The 18666-nt window shown below is 49.5% G+C and overlaps 1 protein-coding gene across 1 annotated transcript; it reads right to left on the reverse strand.

Annotated features, from left to right (window-relative positions):
* Positions 1–7520: 7520 nt before the first annotated feature.
* Positions 7521–15221, reverse strand: LOC109577140 (antigen peptide transporter 2-like). The gene is made up of 12 exons (XM_019985915.2): positions 15046–15221; positions 14137–14634; positions 13934–14048; positions 13045–13175; positions 12593–12798; positions 11946–12143; positions 11371–11499; positions 9228–9416; positions 8941–9114; positions 8627–8786; positions 8254–8390; positions 7521–8028 (listed from the first exon to the last, which is right to left on the reverse strand). The coding sequence occupies exons 2-12, from the start codon at positions 14624–14626 to the stop codon at positions 7798–7800; spliced, it is 2160 nt and encodes a 719-aa protein (XP_019841474.2). The 5' UTR covers positions 14627–14634; positions 15046–15221; the 3' UTR covers positions 7521–7797.
* Positions 15222–18666: the final 3445 nt, after the last annotated feature.

The raw sequence follows: 18666 nt of genomic DNA on the forward strand, positions 1-18666 counted from the left end.
GGAGTAGGTCTGACAAGGTCTTTACAACCTCCAGACATTCTTTGGATTATATAACTTCATTGTTATCACTAGCAAGTGGGTACTCTTTCTGCCCCCTTCTGATGCCTATGTCAGAAGCTTTCTCTATCTCCTTTATACTTTAATAAAACTTTATTACACAAAAGCTCTGAGCGATCAAGCCTCGTCTCTGACCCCGGATTGAATTCTCCGGGGGCCAAGAATCCCGGTGTCTTCGCGTGATTCAACAACAACCTTTCATCTTGGGGGCTCGTCCGGGATCCTTCAGGACAAGGTAAGGCTGCTTGGAGCTTTAGTTCTTTGTTCTCTTAGCGAACACGTTTTCTGCTGTGCTTTACTAACTCTACGGTGTGCTTGTGTGAATGAATGACAGGCTCTGCATGAAGCAAGTAAGGAGCCCTGCTCTGCGGTTCCATGGTGATCTCATATGGCTTATGGCAGAAACCTGTCGGGGCATTATACCGACCTGCCAGTGCCAAGAGGCACCCAATGTCTCCTTCGGGAACCGACCAGAAATGGGCAAAGCGTGTGGACCGAACCCTCCTTTCTCAGTCAAACTTTTCGGTCCCTTTGACCATTTCATAACTCCTTGGGAATTAGAAGTACTAACCTAATCTATTGGATATAGACTTTCAAGGGACTTGTGATCTATACTGTTACTGTATACTGTGGCTTAGGTCCAAAACTTGGATTGGTAGTCAAGAAAGCGCCTAGCCTCGCTAGGAATCGAAAGTTTGGAAGCTAGATGGAGCTCTAGCTCCCAGAACATCTCTGAGGTTAAAGGTTACTCAGATTAGGACTGCAATGGGTTTTTTTTTCTTTGGTAACGCCGGCTCTTAGTGGATCAGAGGAGGCTGTTATACTGGTGTGGTGATGCTTGGAAAGAACATCTCAGTTTTGTTGGGGGCCAGAGTGAGGCACTCTGCCGGTGGCAAAGGTCATGAGGAAGGAGGCTCGACATACGCAAAGGCGGGATTGAGCCTCAGGAGTCCCCCTGGAAATCCTCGAGCATCAACCCCCATAACCAGAGCCTGCCTACTTTACTACTTTGTGCTCTCACCTACACCTCTGACTTTACGGGGGGCTGTCCCCCACCACCTCTTTCGGAGAAGGAGTTAACTTAGAGCTCCAGTTAATAAAAACTCCTGGGTGTGACAAGAGTGTTTTAACCTACAAACTCCTCTGAAGGTTCTCTAGCCTGCCTTACAGGCTTGTCCAGCCACATGTGATTGCTCACAGCCTCCCAACTGTGAGAGGCACGAGATGCTTTAAACCTTCTAAAAACAGGTTCCTTAGAAAAGTTAGAAAACTGTTAGTATAAGTATAATGGGTTGATTAAAAATTGTATTGGTTAATTGTATTGGCTCAAACATTTGTTGAGCCAATGTTTGTTGCTAAGTCTCCATATCCCCTGCCCTTATACACATTAATGAATATATAGAAGAAATAAGTATTAACCTTTGATATTAATCACGTTAGACCTTAGGCTAAGTAAATTCTTTCCTTAACTAAAACCCACTATACCCTCACCCTATAGGAATGTAACTTTATTTGGGTGGCATCTGTTTTAAGAATAATCACCCCTGGAGAAATAAGTGTCCTGGTTGACTGACCGCTGTCACAAGGAGAGGGTCATAAATTGTCAGCAGGCCCCCCTGGCCAGAAGATGATGTAACACCCCTAAGACCTCTGTATACATTTGTATGAAGCACCTGACTTTAATAAAAGTCAGGACTGCTGTCCCTTGTGTGACTTTTGCCTAACATCTCAGTGTATAAAAACAGACTCTGGAAAATAAAGAATTGGGATCAGTTCCTCCAAATACTGGTCTCCCCATGTCTCTCTCTCTCTCAAACTCTGGCTGAGTCTCCATCTGGAGCGTGGAACCCACCAAGCTTACTAATTTTGCCTGGGCTTCTAAGATCTGACTGGGGAGGCCTCAGTGTCTCCTCTCCTTTGGGAGAACAGAAGGACGCCTGCGGCCTACGTAAGTGGTGCAAACTTCTTGTCTTGAAGTTTTATTGGTCTCCCGCGTAAACCAAGCTACTCAGCCTCTTTTCTCCACTGAATTTTCCTACCGAGCTATCCTTATTCTATTACTCTTTACATCTTTAATTAATATCTAATTGAAGCTATTGTATCCTGATCCTCGCCGATGCTGTCCCCGCTTCTAATACCCTGGATCAGCCGGGGCTGGACCCCGGCACAGTTTTATATTCGCGTCGGTCTTGTAGTCAGGAAATACTCAGGGTTGTGCACAGGCACTCAGGTGACGAATGTTTCCCCTAGTAGTCTTAGCTTGGGAGGCATTCCGGAAGGTTACTCTGATTCACCCCGGGTGACATCAGAGGCAAGCAAGGTTAAAGGTGAAGAGCTGGACGTCAAGTAGGGATGCTATCAAGTCTACCCCTGGTACATCCCCACCCCATCTTGGTGGTAGAATCGGGAGGGATGCAGACTGCGCCTGCGCCGGTAAGGGACAGACTAAGTCCGACCAGGAAGGAAAAGCTTTTGGTGTAACGTCTGTCTACACCCCCATCTAGAGCAGGGAGGGACGCCTCCGGTAGAAAAATGGCGCTGGTCGCTTTTTTTCTCTCTTACAGATGGGAGCTAACAATTCCAGCCTCACTCCTTTGAACTGTATCCTGAAAAACTGGGATAGATTTGATCCCCAGGGCTTAAAGAAGACACACCTGGTCTTCCTATGTGATACTGCATGGCCACGGTATCCATTGGAGGACGGCGAATGGTGGCCAGTTGGAGGGTCTCTTAAGTATAATACTGTTCTACAATTAGACCGGTTCTGTAAGGAACAGGGAAATGGGTAGAAGTAGCATATGTGTTGCCCTTTTTCTCTGCGAAATATGCCAGACTTATGTCCTAAGGGTATAGATTTGGGCGTGAAACCTTCAGCTCCCTCCTGTCCTCTTACTTTGCCCCCATACCTAGGACTCCAAGTTGAGCAAACTGAAAGCCAGAGAACCCCCCTCAGAAGGGCTGCCTTGGTCTCAAGCTGCCCACGTGGAGGTCCAAACAACTCCTGTCTCAGTACGACCTCAGACTACTCCGGTTTCAGTAGAAACTCAGACCATCGAAGTAAGAGATGAGATGGAGGACAGGAGACAAAGAGAAGAGGAAAAACAGGTTTCTCCAATCTATCCCTGGGATTATATGCACAGAGCAGCCAGAGAGACTGAGGAACAGCCACACAAGCTGTTGCCTCTTTATGAAACACCCACTGGGAGAAATAATCAGTCTGTGAGAGTTAATAAGCCTTTCTCTTACCAAGAAATACAAAGAATCAAGGAGGATCTGGGAGACTATTTAGAGGACCCAGAAAAATATATTAGAGCTTTTAAAGGTGTTACTCTGTTTTATGACCTCACTTGGAAGGATGTGATATATATCTTGAGACAAACGCTGACTCCCGAGTCAAAGACTCGAATTTTGGGAAAAGCGGTTGCTTATGGAGATGAATGACTTGGTAATGCATCAGTAGGGAAGAGGGAGAATGAGATAGCGGCCCTCCCCACTGGGAATCAGGCAGTCCCAACTATAGAACCAGACTGGGACTACAACACAGCTAAAGGAAGATAGGATCAGAGTCATTTTGTTAGATGTATTCTTGAAGGACTTAGGCAGGCGCGTTCTAAGCCTTTAAACTATGGCAAATTGGCAGACATAGAACAGGAGGGGAAGGAAGCTCCTGGTAAATTCCTAGATAGACTGAGAGAAGGCCTTCACAGATTCACTGAGATTGATCCCGAAAGTGAAGAGGGAAAAGTGATCTTAAAGGATAGATTTCTCACTCAGTCGGCTCCAGATATCCGATGTAAGCTATTAAAACAGGCGTATGGACCAAATCAGTCTTTAGATACTCTGTTACAACTGGCTCAGACAGTCTATTATGATAGGGAATATGAGCAAAAGAAAGGCAAAAAAAGACAAAGGAAAAGGCGGAAGCCTTCACCATGGCTATGAAAAATGTTCTTAAACAGCCTGAGAAAAATGCCCAGAGGGGCCCAGGTGAAAAGGGATGGGCTTGCTATTACTGTGGAAAGGAGGGGCACCTCAAGCGGGATTGCCCTCAGGCATTTAAGCTGCCCCCGGCTCCATGTCCGGTCTGCAAGAGACCACACTGGAAGAGAGACTGCCCCCAGAGGCATAGGTCTCCAGGGTCGGACTCTCAAGACAATCAGGACTAAAGGTGCCCGGGGGTCCCCACACAAGCTCCCGTCCTAATTACACCTGAGGAGCCCCGGGTATCAATAATTGTGGGGGGCCAATACGTCGATTTCCTTTTAGATACTGGGGCAACTTATTCTGTGCTTACTGAAGCCCCTGGCCCACTTTCTTCCTGATCCGCTTCAGTAATGGGGACTGTCTGGACGAGCCAAAAGGTTATTATTTCAGTTATTCTTTATCTTGCAACTGGGATTCTGTGCTATTTTCACACGAGTTTCTGATCGTGCCAGAATCTCCCTCACCCCTTTCGGGAAGGGATATACTGAACAAGGTCCATGCCTCTGTTTTCATGAATATGAAGCCCTTCCTTTCTCTCCCTTTAGTTGAACAAAATGTAAATCCTAGAGTATGGGCTGATGGAAAATCTGTGGGTCGAGCACAAAATGCTATTTCTGTAGTTGTTAAGGTCAAAGACCCACACGTATTTCCACATAAGAAGTAGTATCCACTGAAACCTGAAGTTAAGGAAGGGTTAAAACCCATCATCGAAAATTTAAAGGAGCAGGGACTATTAATTCCCTGTAACAGTCCTTGCAACACTCCTATTTTGGGTATAAATAAATCAAATGGTAAATGGAGACTAGTTCAAGATTTATGAATAATAAATGAGGCTGTAGTTCCTTTACACCCCGTGGTGCCTAATCCTTATACTCTATTGTCTGAAATTCCTGAACGGGCCAAATATTTCTCAGTAATTGATTTAAAGGATGCCTTCTATTCAGTGCCTTTGGCGGAAGAAAGTCAATTTCTATTTGCCTTTGAAGACCCTACGCAGCCAGCTTCTCAGTTAACCTGGACAGGTTTGCCCCAGGGATTTCGTGACAGCCCTCACTTATTTGGACAAAGTTTGTCACGGGATCTACAAAACTTTAATAGCTCTGAAGTGGTGGTGTTACAATATGTAGATGATATTTTGCTCTGTGCTGAGACAGAGGAAGCTTGTTCGCGAGCCTCAGAAGATTTCTTAAACTTTCTGGCAGGCTGTGGTTACAAGGCGTCAAGAGAAAAGGCTCAGCTTTGTCAACAATTGGCTAGATATCTGGGCCTAATCATATCAGAAGGGACTAGGGCCATAGGCCCTGAAAGAATTAAACCTATACTAAATCATCCCCTACCTATGACTTTAAGACAATTGAGAGGATTTGGGGGAATCACAGGTTACTGTCGCATTTGGATTCCCGGTTATGGGGAACTTGCCCGGCATTTATATAAACTTATAGCTGAAACTCAGCAGGCCCAAACCGACAAACTGGTTTGGTCTCCAGAAACTCAAAAGGCTTTTAAGGTTCTTCGGACTGCTCTCCTGCAAGCTCCAGCTCTGAGCTTGCCCACAGGGTCAGAATTTAATTTGTTTGTCGCTGAAAGGAAAGGTGTGGCACTGGGAGTTTTGACACAACCCGAGGGCCTCACCAGCAACCTATTGCTTATCTAAGCAGAGAATTAGATGTAGTTTCATGTGGGTGGCCCCACTGCCTAAGAGTAATTGGGGCAGCGGCTTTATTAGCACCTGAAGCTTTAAAAATAATTAATGGACGAAACCTTACTGTACTGACTTCTCATGATGTGAGTGGAATATTAAATTCTAAGGTTAATATTTGGATGACAGACAGTAGGCTTCTTAAATATCAGTTATTGTTGTTAGAAGGACCAATAACTAAGCTTAAAGTTTGTGGAAATCTAAATCCTGCCACTTTCCTTCCTGAGAAGGAAAATCAAACACCTGATCACGATTGTTCTCAATTCCTAACTTTAAACTATGCAGCTCGGGAGGATCTAAAGGATACCCCACTAGACAATCCTGACATGGAAATATTTACAGATGGCAGTTCTTTTGTTCGGGATGGAAAGTGTAAAGCAGGTTACGCCGTGGTGACTGCTAAACAGGTTTTGGAAGCAAAATCTCTCCCCTAGGGAACCAGTGCTCAGTTAGCTGTGCTTGTGGCTCTGACCCGAGCTCTAGAGTTAAGCAAAGGGCAGCGGATGGGCCTGATAATCTATGTGAGTCTACTTCTGCTGACTCCAAAAATCCTGAGTCTGCCGTTTGAGCCTCAAGACAATGCCTTCCTGTCCTGGGCTCACTCCTACGCTGCATTCCACAATCGGTCTAACTGCTGGGTCCGTGGAGCACTCCCCTCTTCATCAGTGGAAGGCTTCTGGAGGTGGACATCTCCACTTCAAGGAAAAGACTTTCTCCAAGTCTGTGAATACCTTCGACAACAATCACATGCAATGCCTCTTCTTCATCTGATGACATCTACCAACCTTAAAATGGACTGATGCAGCACTTTGCACTTTAACTATGTACATAATGTGACTTTTAATTTCGATTTTAACTTGTTTTAATGACTGTGTTGCCTGCATCCGTAACTGTATAACTGGATTTGTTTCTAGCCGCTTGAAAGCTTTTAAGTTACAAATGGTTGCTCAAACTCCTGCTACTGCTGCAGCTTCCTCCAACTACTATTTGGGGCCCCTAGATCAGATATCCTCAATATGAGGATTAGGAGAATATGTTGCCTCACCAATTTAGGGACAACGTCCCTTGTCAGCTTGGAAGCAGTTATGGAACGAGAACAACACCCCTTTTCCCTAGGCAACATAATTCTCCTAAAAGAAAAGGGGGGAATGAGAGAGTCATTTCCTAGGCAGGTTGATAAGGAGTCCAGGGGTTCCCAAGGGGAGAGGGGTCTGGAATTCTCAAGGAGGAAGAACGGACAAACTTTTTTTTCTTTCTCCACATTCCTTAGGATTATATAACAATAATGTATCCTGCCTAAGGACAGTCTCTGGATTAAGGACAGTCTCTGGATTAAACCTTCTGTTATCTTAAAATGTAAATTATGGGAGTAGGTCTGACGAGGTCTTTACAACCTCCAGACATTCTTTGGATTATATAACTTCATTGTTAACACTGCTGCTGCTGCTAAGTCGCTTCAGTTGTGTCCAACTCTGTGCGACCCCATAGATGGCAGCCCACCAGGCTCTCCCATCCCTGGGATTCTCCAGGCAAGAACACTGGAGTGGGTTGCCATTTCCTTCTCCAATGCATGAAAGTGAAAAGTGAAAATGAAGTCGCTCAGTCGTGTCTGACCTTAGCGACCCCATGGACTGCAGCCTAGCAGGCTCCTTCATCCATGGGAGTTTCCAGGCAAGAGTACCGGAGTGGGGTGCCATTGCCTTCTCCATTGTTAACACTAGCAAGCGGGTACTCTTTCTGCCCCCTTCTGATGCCTATGTCAGAAGCTTTCTCTATCTCCTTTATACTTTAATAAAATTTTATTACACAAAAGCTCTGAGCGATCAAACCCCGTCTCTGGCCCCGGATTGAGTTCTCCTCCTCCAGGGGGCCAAGAATCCCAGTGTCTTCGCGTGATTCAACAACAACCTTTCATAACTAAGGTTCCTGGATGCAGACAGATACCACGCCTCCCGTCCCCCGCCCTCCCACGGCCCCAGCAGAAGTACCCACGGTCTAAATCCAGCTCCAAAAACAACCAGCCAGGGGAACACCCCCAGGGAAAGCCAAGGCAGGAGCTACTCCGGGTCGCTGAGATGGCCCTGGGCGGGGCCGGCTGTGTCTGGGGTCTCCACGTTCCGGTTCTGCTGCACCAGCCAGGAGTAGAGGTCCTGCCCGTCCATGAGCTGCTCGGGGCCCTGCAGCCGCCCCTGCCTCAGCACCAGGACCTGGTCGGCGCTCTGAACCGTCTGCAGCCTGTGGGCGATCACCAGCACCGTGCGGGTCCCCTGTGCTCTCCAGTCCTGCAGCTGAAGGGGGAGGATCGCGATGCCCCGGGTGCCGGGTCAGAAGGGGCTGGAGGCCCGGGCCCACGGGGCTTAGGGGGAAGAGGCGTGAGCCACGAGAAGGTAGCACAGAGCAGAAGGGCAAGGTCAGCTGCCCTCCTCCCTCCGCGGGGTCAGGCAGCCTCAGAGGATCGGGGAGGTCCCCGCCCGGCCCCAGCCCCAAGAGGGGTCCCGCCGCCCCGCACTCACAGCCTGCTCACACTCCACGTCCAGGGCACTAGTGGCTTCATCCAGGATGAGGACGCGGGGGTCCCGCACGAGGGCCCGGGCGATGGCCAGGCGTTGCTTCTGCCCCACGGCCAGCTGGCTGCCTTTCTCCCCCACCTCTGAGGAGACCGAGAAACCCCCTCTCCTCAGAGGCAGGGGCCCAGACAACGCCCGCGTCACAGGCGCGGCTGGTACTTCCACGGGCACCGCTCCGGAGGACGAGCGCCCGTGGACGGGGGTGGGGCGGGGGACCTCCGCGGCGGCCGCTCCTCTGGGAACACAGGCTCCCGAGGGGGTCGGGAGGCCACAGCGCCCACTTCGCGGGCGCAGGGGGCGACGCCGTGGCCGCAGGTACCTGTATCGAGCCCGAGCTCCAGCTCGCGGATGAACTCCTCCGCGCGGGCCGCCCGGGCCGCTGCCAGCACCTTCTCGTCGCTGCAGCCCTTCAGGCCGTAGGTGATGTTGTCCCTCACCGAGCCCGAGAACAGCACGGGCTCCTGCCCTACCAAGACCACCTGAGCGGAGGCGACGGGAGCAGAGGGCTGTGCATCATCCCCCGCGGCAGGGACCCGCCCTTCCTCCCCGCCCGCCCGGCTCACCACGGACCCCTTGGGTTCCCGCCCCACGCCCCTCCCCTGCCCTCTGCCCACCCTTCTCCGTCCTCCCCACCTGACGGTGCAGGTAGTGATGCTCATACTCGGAGACCGGCTTCCCGTCCAGCAGCACCTGGCCCTCGGTGGGCTGGTACAGATTCTGCAGCAGCGCGGCCACCGTGCTCTTCCCAGACCCGTTAGGCCCCACCAGCGCCGTCATCTGCCCAGGACTCAGGGTGAACGTCAGACCCTAGAACAGCCGGGGAAGAGTCAGAGGCCTGCCCCTTCCCCCGGCCTCCCCTCTCCTTGGAGGCCGATCATCCGCGCGGGGAGTCAGGGGCCCAGTCTCCCCCCATCGGACACCTGGAGCGCAGGCTGGTCGGGGCGACTGGGATACGCAAAGGACACGTTCTGGAAATTCACCCTGCCCTGCAGAGTGGGTGGGGCCAGAGTCCCCGGTGGAGGCAGATCTGGCTTTCGGTCCAGGTAGCGGAACACCTTCTCGGCTGCCCCCACGTTGCTCAGCATGTCCCCAAACATGTACACCAGAGTCTGCAAAACAGGAAGGCGGGGCTCAGCTAAGCAAAGGCAGCTGGGCCACGAACCAGCTTCCCAGCTCCTCACACAGCCCCGCCACACTCCACCCCAGCTAGGCTTCTCCCCTTGTCCCAAAAAAGATCACCACCTTTAATTTTTAAAGATTAAAAAAAAAAAAAAACTTTCTTAGAAAAGATTTTTTAACTGGAGAAAGGAATGGCAACCCACTCCAGTATTCTTGCCTAGAAAATTCCATGGACAGAGGAGCCTGGCGGGTTGAAGACTGGGATGCAACTGAGCAACTAACACTCACTTTCCTGAATAATGAGGCAGATGGCTTCCATATGAGATAACTAGTATAAGAGTCTTAAAAAAAAAAAAAAAAGATTTTTACAAAAAATGTTGGCTGCCCCAGGTGGCAAGTGGGACCCTAGTTGCCCCACCAGGGATCAAACCCATGCATCCTGCAGTGGGAGCACAGAGTCCTAACAACTGGACTATCAGGAGTAAGTCTGCAATTTGACTCAAGATGGGCACCAACACCCCATTATTCCAATTTGTACTGTAAAGGATGGAGACATCTTTGCCCCTCCCATCCAGCATCACCTTCATCTCCAGACCTTTCCAGCTACTGTGCTGTGTTACTTGTACACAGCTGTCTAGCCTGGTGAGACAGGGACTCCTTAAATGCAAGCACTGTGCCCACCTCATCTTTGCAGCCACCAGACTGCCTCACACAGCTCTCCACACGTAAGAGGTGTTTATAAAAGTTATAAACTAAAGCCCAAGGTGCAGTAACTAATTACTTTTCAAAACTGGTTTATATAAGGAGGGTGTCCCAGGAGGCTCACTGGTAAAGAATCTGCCTGCCAATGCAGGAGACAAAGGTTCAATTCCTGGTCAGGAGGGCATGGCAACCCACTCCAGTGTTCTTGCCTTAATATCCCATGGACAGAGGAGTCTGGCGGGCTACAGTCCATGGGGTTGCAAACAGTCGGACAGGACTGAGGGAGTGAGCACACGTCTATAGGGAAAGAACTAAATACTCATTCTGCCTTTCCTAATCAAACTATACCCCTCAGCAGCTTATCAGCACATGAGAAGACATCTCCCCTGAGAGATGCATCCTGGCTAATAAATGAAGGAATGACAGAGTGTCACCATTTTTGCAACCCTGAATAATTCAATAGATCGTGACACTAAGCTTTATTGATTGTTGCCACCACAGATGTATATGAGAGAGAAAAAAAGAGATCAATATAATACATATCTCTATGAAACATGTGGAAATCTGACCACTGACTGTATTTGGTGAGGTTATTGTTAATTTTTGTGGTATGATCATGGCTTTGTGGTTATATATTTGTAATGTTTACATTTAGAGATACATATTTACAGATGAAACCATATCTTGCCTCTGATTCAAAGTAATATGGATGGGGAGAAGTCGGTGGGTGGTACAGATGAAATAACATTGGCCATGAGTTGATAACTGTTAGATGCTGGGAGATAAAAAACAAGGTCCCATTGTATAGCACAGAGAACTATAGTCTATATCCTCTGATATATACACACAGTTATATATTAAATAGATAACTAATAAGGACCTACTGTAGAGCACAGAGAGCTCTATTCAAAACCCTGTAATGACCTACATGGGAAAAGAATCTAAAAAAGAATGGAGATTGATTCATTTGCTGTACACCTGAAATTGTCATAACGTTGTTAACCGGCTATATACCAATATAAAGTAAAAAGTTGTCTTAAAAAAGTTAAACAAAAAGTAAAAAAAAAAAAAGATGCTGAGTACAAGGAGGTTCACGTTTATAGATTTATCGTTTTCCTCTTTTTTTAACCCAAGTTTGAAATTTTAAATGACAATGAGTTGGGGTTATTTCAGTTTGTTTCTTTAAGGGAACAAATAGAAACCAAAGGAGGAAAATGAGAGCACGCACAGCTCCCGACTCACCTGCATGTAGTCACCCACGTCCTCCTGGTAAAGCAGGAAGGAGAGGAGCCCGCCGCGGGTGAGGTCCCCGGCCAGGATCTGCTGCAACGCACAGTTCAGCAAGAGCACCTTCATTGCCAAGTGCAGCATCTGGAGGGAGAAGAAAGGAGAGCCTGAGGACCTTCCACTCTTTGGCCTCCCTGCCCCTAGAAGGAGACATTCCATCCGACACAAAAACACCTGTTATACTACATTCACTCCACTCTGTAACTATAATAAGTAATATAAACTTTGAAGATGTTGGAGCCAGGTGGCGAATGAAGGAGTAAATGGATGGATGCTTGACACAGAACGGTGAATGAACAAACGCAGACTTTTCTTCGTTTAAGTATTTTGTGCTTTGTGCACAAAGGGGATTGAAAACAGGAGAGTGAGGTCCCCTGAAAAAACTAGGGGCTAACAAATCGCTCATCACCTACCTTCCAACAGAGAAGAGACACACGAAAAAGATGGCACCGGCAAAGGCATCGGGAACCCCAAGGACCCCCAACACCAGCCCCCACCTGTGCCCCTCCTCCAGCCCTCAGCTTCCTCACCCTCCTTAAGAGCAGATAGAGGGCCTGTTCCAGGTCCCGTTGCCACCACAGCCGCCGGCATCGTTCAAGGGCCTCCTTATAGCGACAGACCTCTTGCTCCTCGGCTCCAAAACTGCGCACAGTCTGCAACCCTCCAACCGACTCCCGCACCACCTGCCCAGCTTTTGCCGCAGCGTCCTGGATCTCCCAAAGGACTGCCTGGAACAGTGGGGCCAACGATGGAGCGGGCCAATTTGGCAGAAGACAGCCAACCCCCACAGCCCACTCCAGTCCCTTCACGCTAAGTGAAGTAAGACAGAGAAAGACAAATATTATATGATATTGTTTATATGTGCAATCTAAAAAAAATAGAAGTGGATCTATGCACAAAACAGAAACAGACTCACAGACATAAAAAATAAAAAATAAAAAAACCTTATGCTTACCAAATGTGGAGGAGGGGATACATTTGGAGTTTGAGGTTAACAGATATAAATCACTCACACAAAGTAGAGAAGCAACAAGGATTTACTGTATAGCACAGGGAACCACATTCAACATCTGAAAATCTCTCCCTCTCCCCCCACTCCTCTCTCAAAAACACACACGTTCGCATAAAATCCCTGGGACGAGGTCTTCCCTGGGGATTCCCCAGCATCCGCACATACCTGATGGCGGGCATTGTACACCTTTTCAGCCGCTATCATGAGAGGCACCTCGAACAGAGAGAGGAAGGTGAGTCGAGGTGACAGGTTGAGCATGAAGCCATAAAGTCCCAGCACTTTCACCAGGCTTCGAGACAGCACATTGGTGTTATAAGGAAGCCAGTTACTCATCAGTTTGGTATCCGAGCTCAGCCGGGAATTCAGCTCCCCTGGGCAGGACAGAGCAGGCAAGGAAACCATGTGTTGTAATGCAGAACCCCCAGAAATTCCATCCTGACCTCCCGATCATCTCACGGAGCCCCCCTTCCTTGCAGAGAGACAGGTCCCCAAAGAGAGAAAAACAGCTCCCGGCCCTGGCACCAAGGATGCAGGCAGGCCCAGCTGGGTGCAGGTAGGCGGCAGTAGGTGGGCAAGGAACATGCAGGGGGACCCCAGACCTGCACCCCAGGCCTTACCTGTCTTAGTCTCTTGGAAGAAAGGGAGGTCCTGGCGCAGGAGGGAAGAGAAAAGCATCTCCCGGATCCGCAGGTTGATTCTGGACATGGTGAAGGTGAAGATGCTTCCTCGGCAGCCTGCACACAGAGAGCTGTGGGGAAAGAGGGTTGGAGGATGAAGGAGAGAGAGATGCAGAGAGGAAGGGGGAGGGAAGGAGAAGAAAAAGCACAGAAGGAAAAGAAGTACAAAGTTGGGGGTAGTATATCAAGACAGCAGAAGAGAAACAAATAAGAGACATGAGGGGCAGGAATCAACAGAGGAAGGAAAAAAGAGGACCCAGTGAGCCTCATCCTAGTCCCAACCCCTACCAAGTAGTTTGTAGACAGCAGATTCCTGGCTGTGTTGAAAAACAAAAGGGAAAGTAAATACAGTGGGAAAGAGTAAAGATGCTGGAAAGAAAGGTGACAAGGCTCAGAGTAAGAGCTTCCAAGACTGATAAGATGAGTTAGGGAAGAAGGGTCAGGATGAACAAACATGCCCCCCACCCTGACAATAGGCCAACTGTGGAAACAAACATGAGCTGGGAGGTCAGAGTCAGAAAAGAGAAACGGAACTTCACGGAGATAAAAATGCTCACAGGCAACTGAGAGACATTCCATTCCACACAAAAACACCTATTGTACTACACTCACTCGTATCTGAACTATAATAAGCAATATAAACTTTGAAGATGTTGGAGCCAGGCGGCGAATGGAGTAAATGGATGGATGCTTGATATAGACGGTGAATGAACTCATACAGGCTTTTTCTTCATTTAAGAGTTTTGTGCTTTGTGCACAAAGGGGATTGAAAACAGCAAAGTGAGGTCCCCTGTAAAAACTGGGGGCTAACAAATCGCTCATCACCTACCTCCCAACAGAGAAGAGACACACGAAAAAGATGGCACTGGCAAAGGCATCAGGATCAAAGTCGCCCCCCAGGATGTCAATCACACGGCCAAAATAGTAAGGGATCACGGTCTCACCTGCAACAGCCAGGAGGGCCCAGTCAGAGTGTGGCTGCTGAAGGGCCTCCTCCCAACCCCCAAGTCCCTGCGCCCTCTCCCCACTCACCCAACACGGCCAGGGAGAGGAAGGAGAAGGCGGCAACCAGGAAAGGCAGGTCAGGCCAGGACAGCTTCAGCAGCCTCCACATCAAGACTCTGTTCTCCTGGCCCTGCCCCTCCGCCTTGGCTCCTGGAGGGCTCAGCACGGCCCACAGGGCCCTGCTCAGCCCCACTGCCCCATACCCCAGCAGCAGCCAGGCCCAGGTGGCTGCAGCCACTCTGACCAGAGGGGCGCTCAAGGCCCCCAGGACAAGAGCCCTCAGGGAGAGAAACAGGGGGTTCACCAGGCAGAGGATAGGCAGCAGTGCTTCCACACCCCCCAGCAGCCCTCCCAGCCTCAGCAGCCCCCAAAGTCCACCGAGTCGCAAGGCGCCCTCCAGCCACAGGCCGGGAAGCCCGAGGGGAAGTAGGGCCCCCAGGGGCCCCTGCAGCAGCCAGAGCAAGGCCAAGTCCGCCAGCAGCAGGGAGGCCCAGGGTCTCAGGTCCGGGCGCCGCATGGCGAGATCTAGGGGTAGAAGAGAAGGACAGAGGTGGCTTCCAGTCCCTATCCCCACTCCCACTCTGCCCAAGCGTCCGCTGGCTTCCCTTTTTTTTTTTTTTAACCCTGTGCTGCCCTGAAAGATGCCCTGGGTACCCCGTCTCACCAGCACCCCCCTCCTAGGACCCAAGGCATTCGGCCTGACAGAGGGAGCTGGGAAGCCTGACTATCAGCAGCCTCGTCCTCTAAAACACGTCCCATGACCCCCCTCCGCACACCCCGGCCCCGCCAGCAGCCGCCGAGTTCCCAGGGGCCAGACGATGCCCGCCGCGCTCCCCAGGCCCCGGGTCCAAAGGGGCGGGAGGCGGGGGCGCAGCGCGCGTGCCGGGCGGGCTGCGCCTGTGTCAGCGTTCCAGGTTTCCACGCGCACAAGCTCACCAGTGGCGGCTCCCGAGCTCTTTGCTGGCGTGCCGAGGGCTGAGCCCTGAGGTCCCCTCGCGCGGCCTCCGCTCTGTCTCGCCTCTTTTGGCAGGCGAGGCTCCCCCAGCCGGGGGCGGCCAGGCTCCTGGGCTTTCGCTTTTGCTTTCGCTTCCGCCTCGGCAGCCGCCGCCTGGTTGCGCGCCTGGCGGCCGGCCGGGGGCGCGCGACACCCGCGGAACGCAGGACCGGTGCCCGAGGCCGGCTCCGCGTGCCAGGGCGAGTCTACCACCCTCAGCCACAAGTACTCTGTCGTAGGAAACTACTGCACTTCTTAAAACTACGGTTAAGTAAGATGACGCTGTTTCAAGGATTGGGATGCTTTGCAATTGAAGAACCGCTGGATTTTCTTACCTCCGCTCTGAGGTGACTGCAGCCATGAAATTAAGACGCTTGCTCCTTGGAAGAAAAGCTATGACCAACCTAGATAGCATATTAAAAAGCAGACACATTACTTTGCCAACAAAGGTCCGTCTAGTCAAAAACATGGTTTTTCCAGTAGTCATGTATGAATGTGAGAGTCGGACCATAAAGAAAGCTGAGCGCAGAAGAATTGATGCTTTTGAACTCTGGAGAAGACTCTTCAGAGTCCCTTGGACTGCAAGGAGATCCAACCAGTCAATCCTAAAGGAGATCAGTCCTGAATATTCATTGGAAAGACTGATGCTGAAGCTGAAATTTCAATACTTTGGCCACCTGATGCAGAGCTGACTCATTGGAAAAGACCCTGATGCTGGGAAAGATTGAAGGCAGGAGGAGAAGGGGATGGACGACAGAGGATGAGATGGTTGGATGGCATCACTGACTCAATGGACATGAGTTTGAGTAAGCTCCAGGAGTTGGTGATGGACAGGGAGGCATAGCGTGCTGCAGTCCATGGGTTGCAAAGAATCAGACACGACTGGGTGACTGAACTGAACTGAGCTGAACTGAGCCTATTTTGAGAACAGCCCTCTTTCCCCCATCCAAGTTCCAGTTGTGGGATCTTGGGGTTAAAAAAAAAGAGAGAGCAGAGACCAAGTGAGAAACAAGCAGGACTTCTGCAAAACAGAAGGCCCCTCCACTCTCACCAGGACCTGTGTGAGTTTCCACCTGCAGATTCTTATCTGAGAAGGCACTCACCCCACATCTTCATGTCTTCCTCAGCAGAGCTCCTGAGCAAGCACGTGCTCAGAAGCCTCTAAATGTGTGCCTCAGTTATTTGGGGAGTGCCTTCATCATATGAGGAAAGTGGGCTTTGTTTCTTGGTCTACTCTAACACTGATTAGCTCAGTAATCAGGTTTCTATAGGTCCTACCAGACCCAGAGCCCATTTGTGGAACATGCAACTGGGTTTATTCCAGAAATAACTCTTCTAGTTGAAACTACCTCCCAGACTCAAAATGTCCCCCAAGGGAGGACCACTTGAATTCCAAACCACCCTCTTGGAATGTTGTTGGCACAATTACCATGAGTCACTTCAAATTTAGATTTGAAGTTAGGAAATTATTTAAACTTCTCCAACCCTGTTCATTCTGGAATTTTAAGGATCTCTCTCTAATTAAAAAAAAAAAAAAAAAAAACTCCACACTCAGCTGCTTTCTACTTACAGGCTTTTCTCTTGATTAATTCTCCTGGGAAAGTGACACTGTGCTGCTTCTCCCTGCAGGCCCAACATAATTCAGAGAATCTCACAGTGGGGACCTCCCTAGCTGTCAAGTGGGACGTTTCTAATCCAGGAGACATGGTTCGATCCCTGGTGAAATGATTTTAATATTTAATAGAGGATTATCTGGCCTGATTTCAATAGACAGTCATTAAAAGAAGAGAAATAGAAACAATTGAGAAAATTGAACAACAAGTACATCACCAAATTGGGCTAACCAACATTCCGACTTAAACAGCTGGGAAGTCCCTCATTAACAGCAATCTGGAATCCTAGTTAGGAAAAGTTCCCGAGTGGTGCATCCACCCCACGAGTGAGACTTCGAATTGCAGTTTCCGGGGCTCCTGATTATAATTCCAAACCATAGACTGATATCATCATGAGTTTGTGTGCAAAAATACCTTTTTATAATGCTGTTTCTTTTACCTTGTGAGTCATAGGGTTTCATTATATCTTGGGGGGGTTGGCCAGACCTCCAGGGGCTCAAGAATTCCAAGGTGCACCCCTTTCTCTTTTTTTAATATAATTTTATTTTTGGTTATTTTTGGCTGTGCTGGGTCTTTGTTGCTGCTCAGGCTTTTCTCTAGTTGTGGTGAGTGGGGGTACTCTCTAGTTGCTTGCGTGGGCTTTTCATTGCAGTGGCTTCTCTCGTTGCCAAGCACAGGCTCTAGGGCAGGAGGGCTTCGGTAGTTGTGGCTCCCGGGCTCAGCAGTTTGGCTCCGGGCTCTAGAGCACAGGCTCAGTGGCTGCAGCACTCGGGCTTAGTTCCTCTGAGACACGTGAGATCTTCCTAGATTGGGGATCAAACCCGTGTCTCCTGCATTGGCAGGTGGATTCTTCACCACTAAGCCACCAGGGAAGCCCCACCATTATCTTTATTTCAAGTGCCACCTGACTTGCTCTGCTTGAAGACAGCCACGGAATTGGGCAGTGTCCAGGCAGGTCAGAAGCAGGTCAGAGGCCTGCTCTCCTGCTTCTGAAGCCTGAACAAGACTACCTCCACTTTAATTTCCCTAACAGTCAGGGGACTAAAATCCCACATACCATGCAGCACAGCCGAAAGAAAAAGGAAATCTTACTATGCCTGTCTCATCTTTCTAACCGGTTACTTTTTCCTCATTTTTTCCCAACTTCAGGGAAGCCTCCTTTATCTCCTCTTCCACTTCAATCGCAGTCTTGTCATCTGGCAATGAGTGTGACCCATCATGAAACTGAATGGCTAACGTGCATCTTTTCATGTAATATCCACTCCACAGGAGCGAAGCGGGCAGGGCCCCACCTTTAAAGGAATGAAGGAGCCCAAGGACATAACACAAACTGACTGAACCAAACAGGTCCAAGATGGTGGACAAGTCGACTCACCCTAGATCTTGATCCTAGGTGAATGCTCACTGTAACACATAATCCAGGTAAATGACACTCCCACAAGGTGCCATGACAGTTCCAAGATCAACCAGCAAAGACCCATATGTGGGTGGGGGCCCAGTTCCTGGAAATCTCCACCCCTTCCCCAAAATAGTTGGAATAATCCTCCCACTCATTAGCCTATGAAGTTACCCAGCCCATGAAAGCTAACCGTACTACGTTTCAAGCCCATTCTTGCCTTCTGAGATGGCCCACACTCCATCTGTGGAGTGTGTTCCTCTCTGAATAAATCCACTTCTCATCTATCACTTCGTCTCTCACTGAATTCGTTCTTCAACGAGACGTCAAGAACCTGAGCTCCATTAAGTCCTTAAGCCAGGTGTGTGATCTGTCGGAAGATTCTGAGTTTTGTCTGGGTTCACACCCTGGCCACGTGTGTTCGAGTCCCAACCTGAGGTGAACGGTTTCATCTCCGTGGGGCTATATGAGGTAAATGGGGCTGTGTTCACAATTCGTGCACACATGTGAGGAGGAAACTTGTTCCTCCCATTCTAACGCAGTTAAAAACAGGT

The sequence above is a fragment of the Bos indicus genome, chromosome 23, assembly GCF_029378745.1.
Source record: "Bos indicus isolate NIAB-ARS_2022 breed Sahiwal x Tharparkar chromosome 23, NIAB-ARS_B.indTharparkar_mat_pri_1.0, whole genome shotgun sequence".
NCBI lineage: Eukaryota > Metazoa > Chordata > Mammalia > Artiodactyla > Bovidae > Bos > Bos indicus.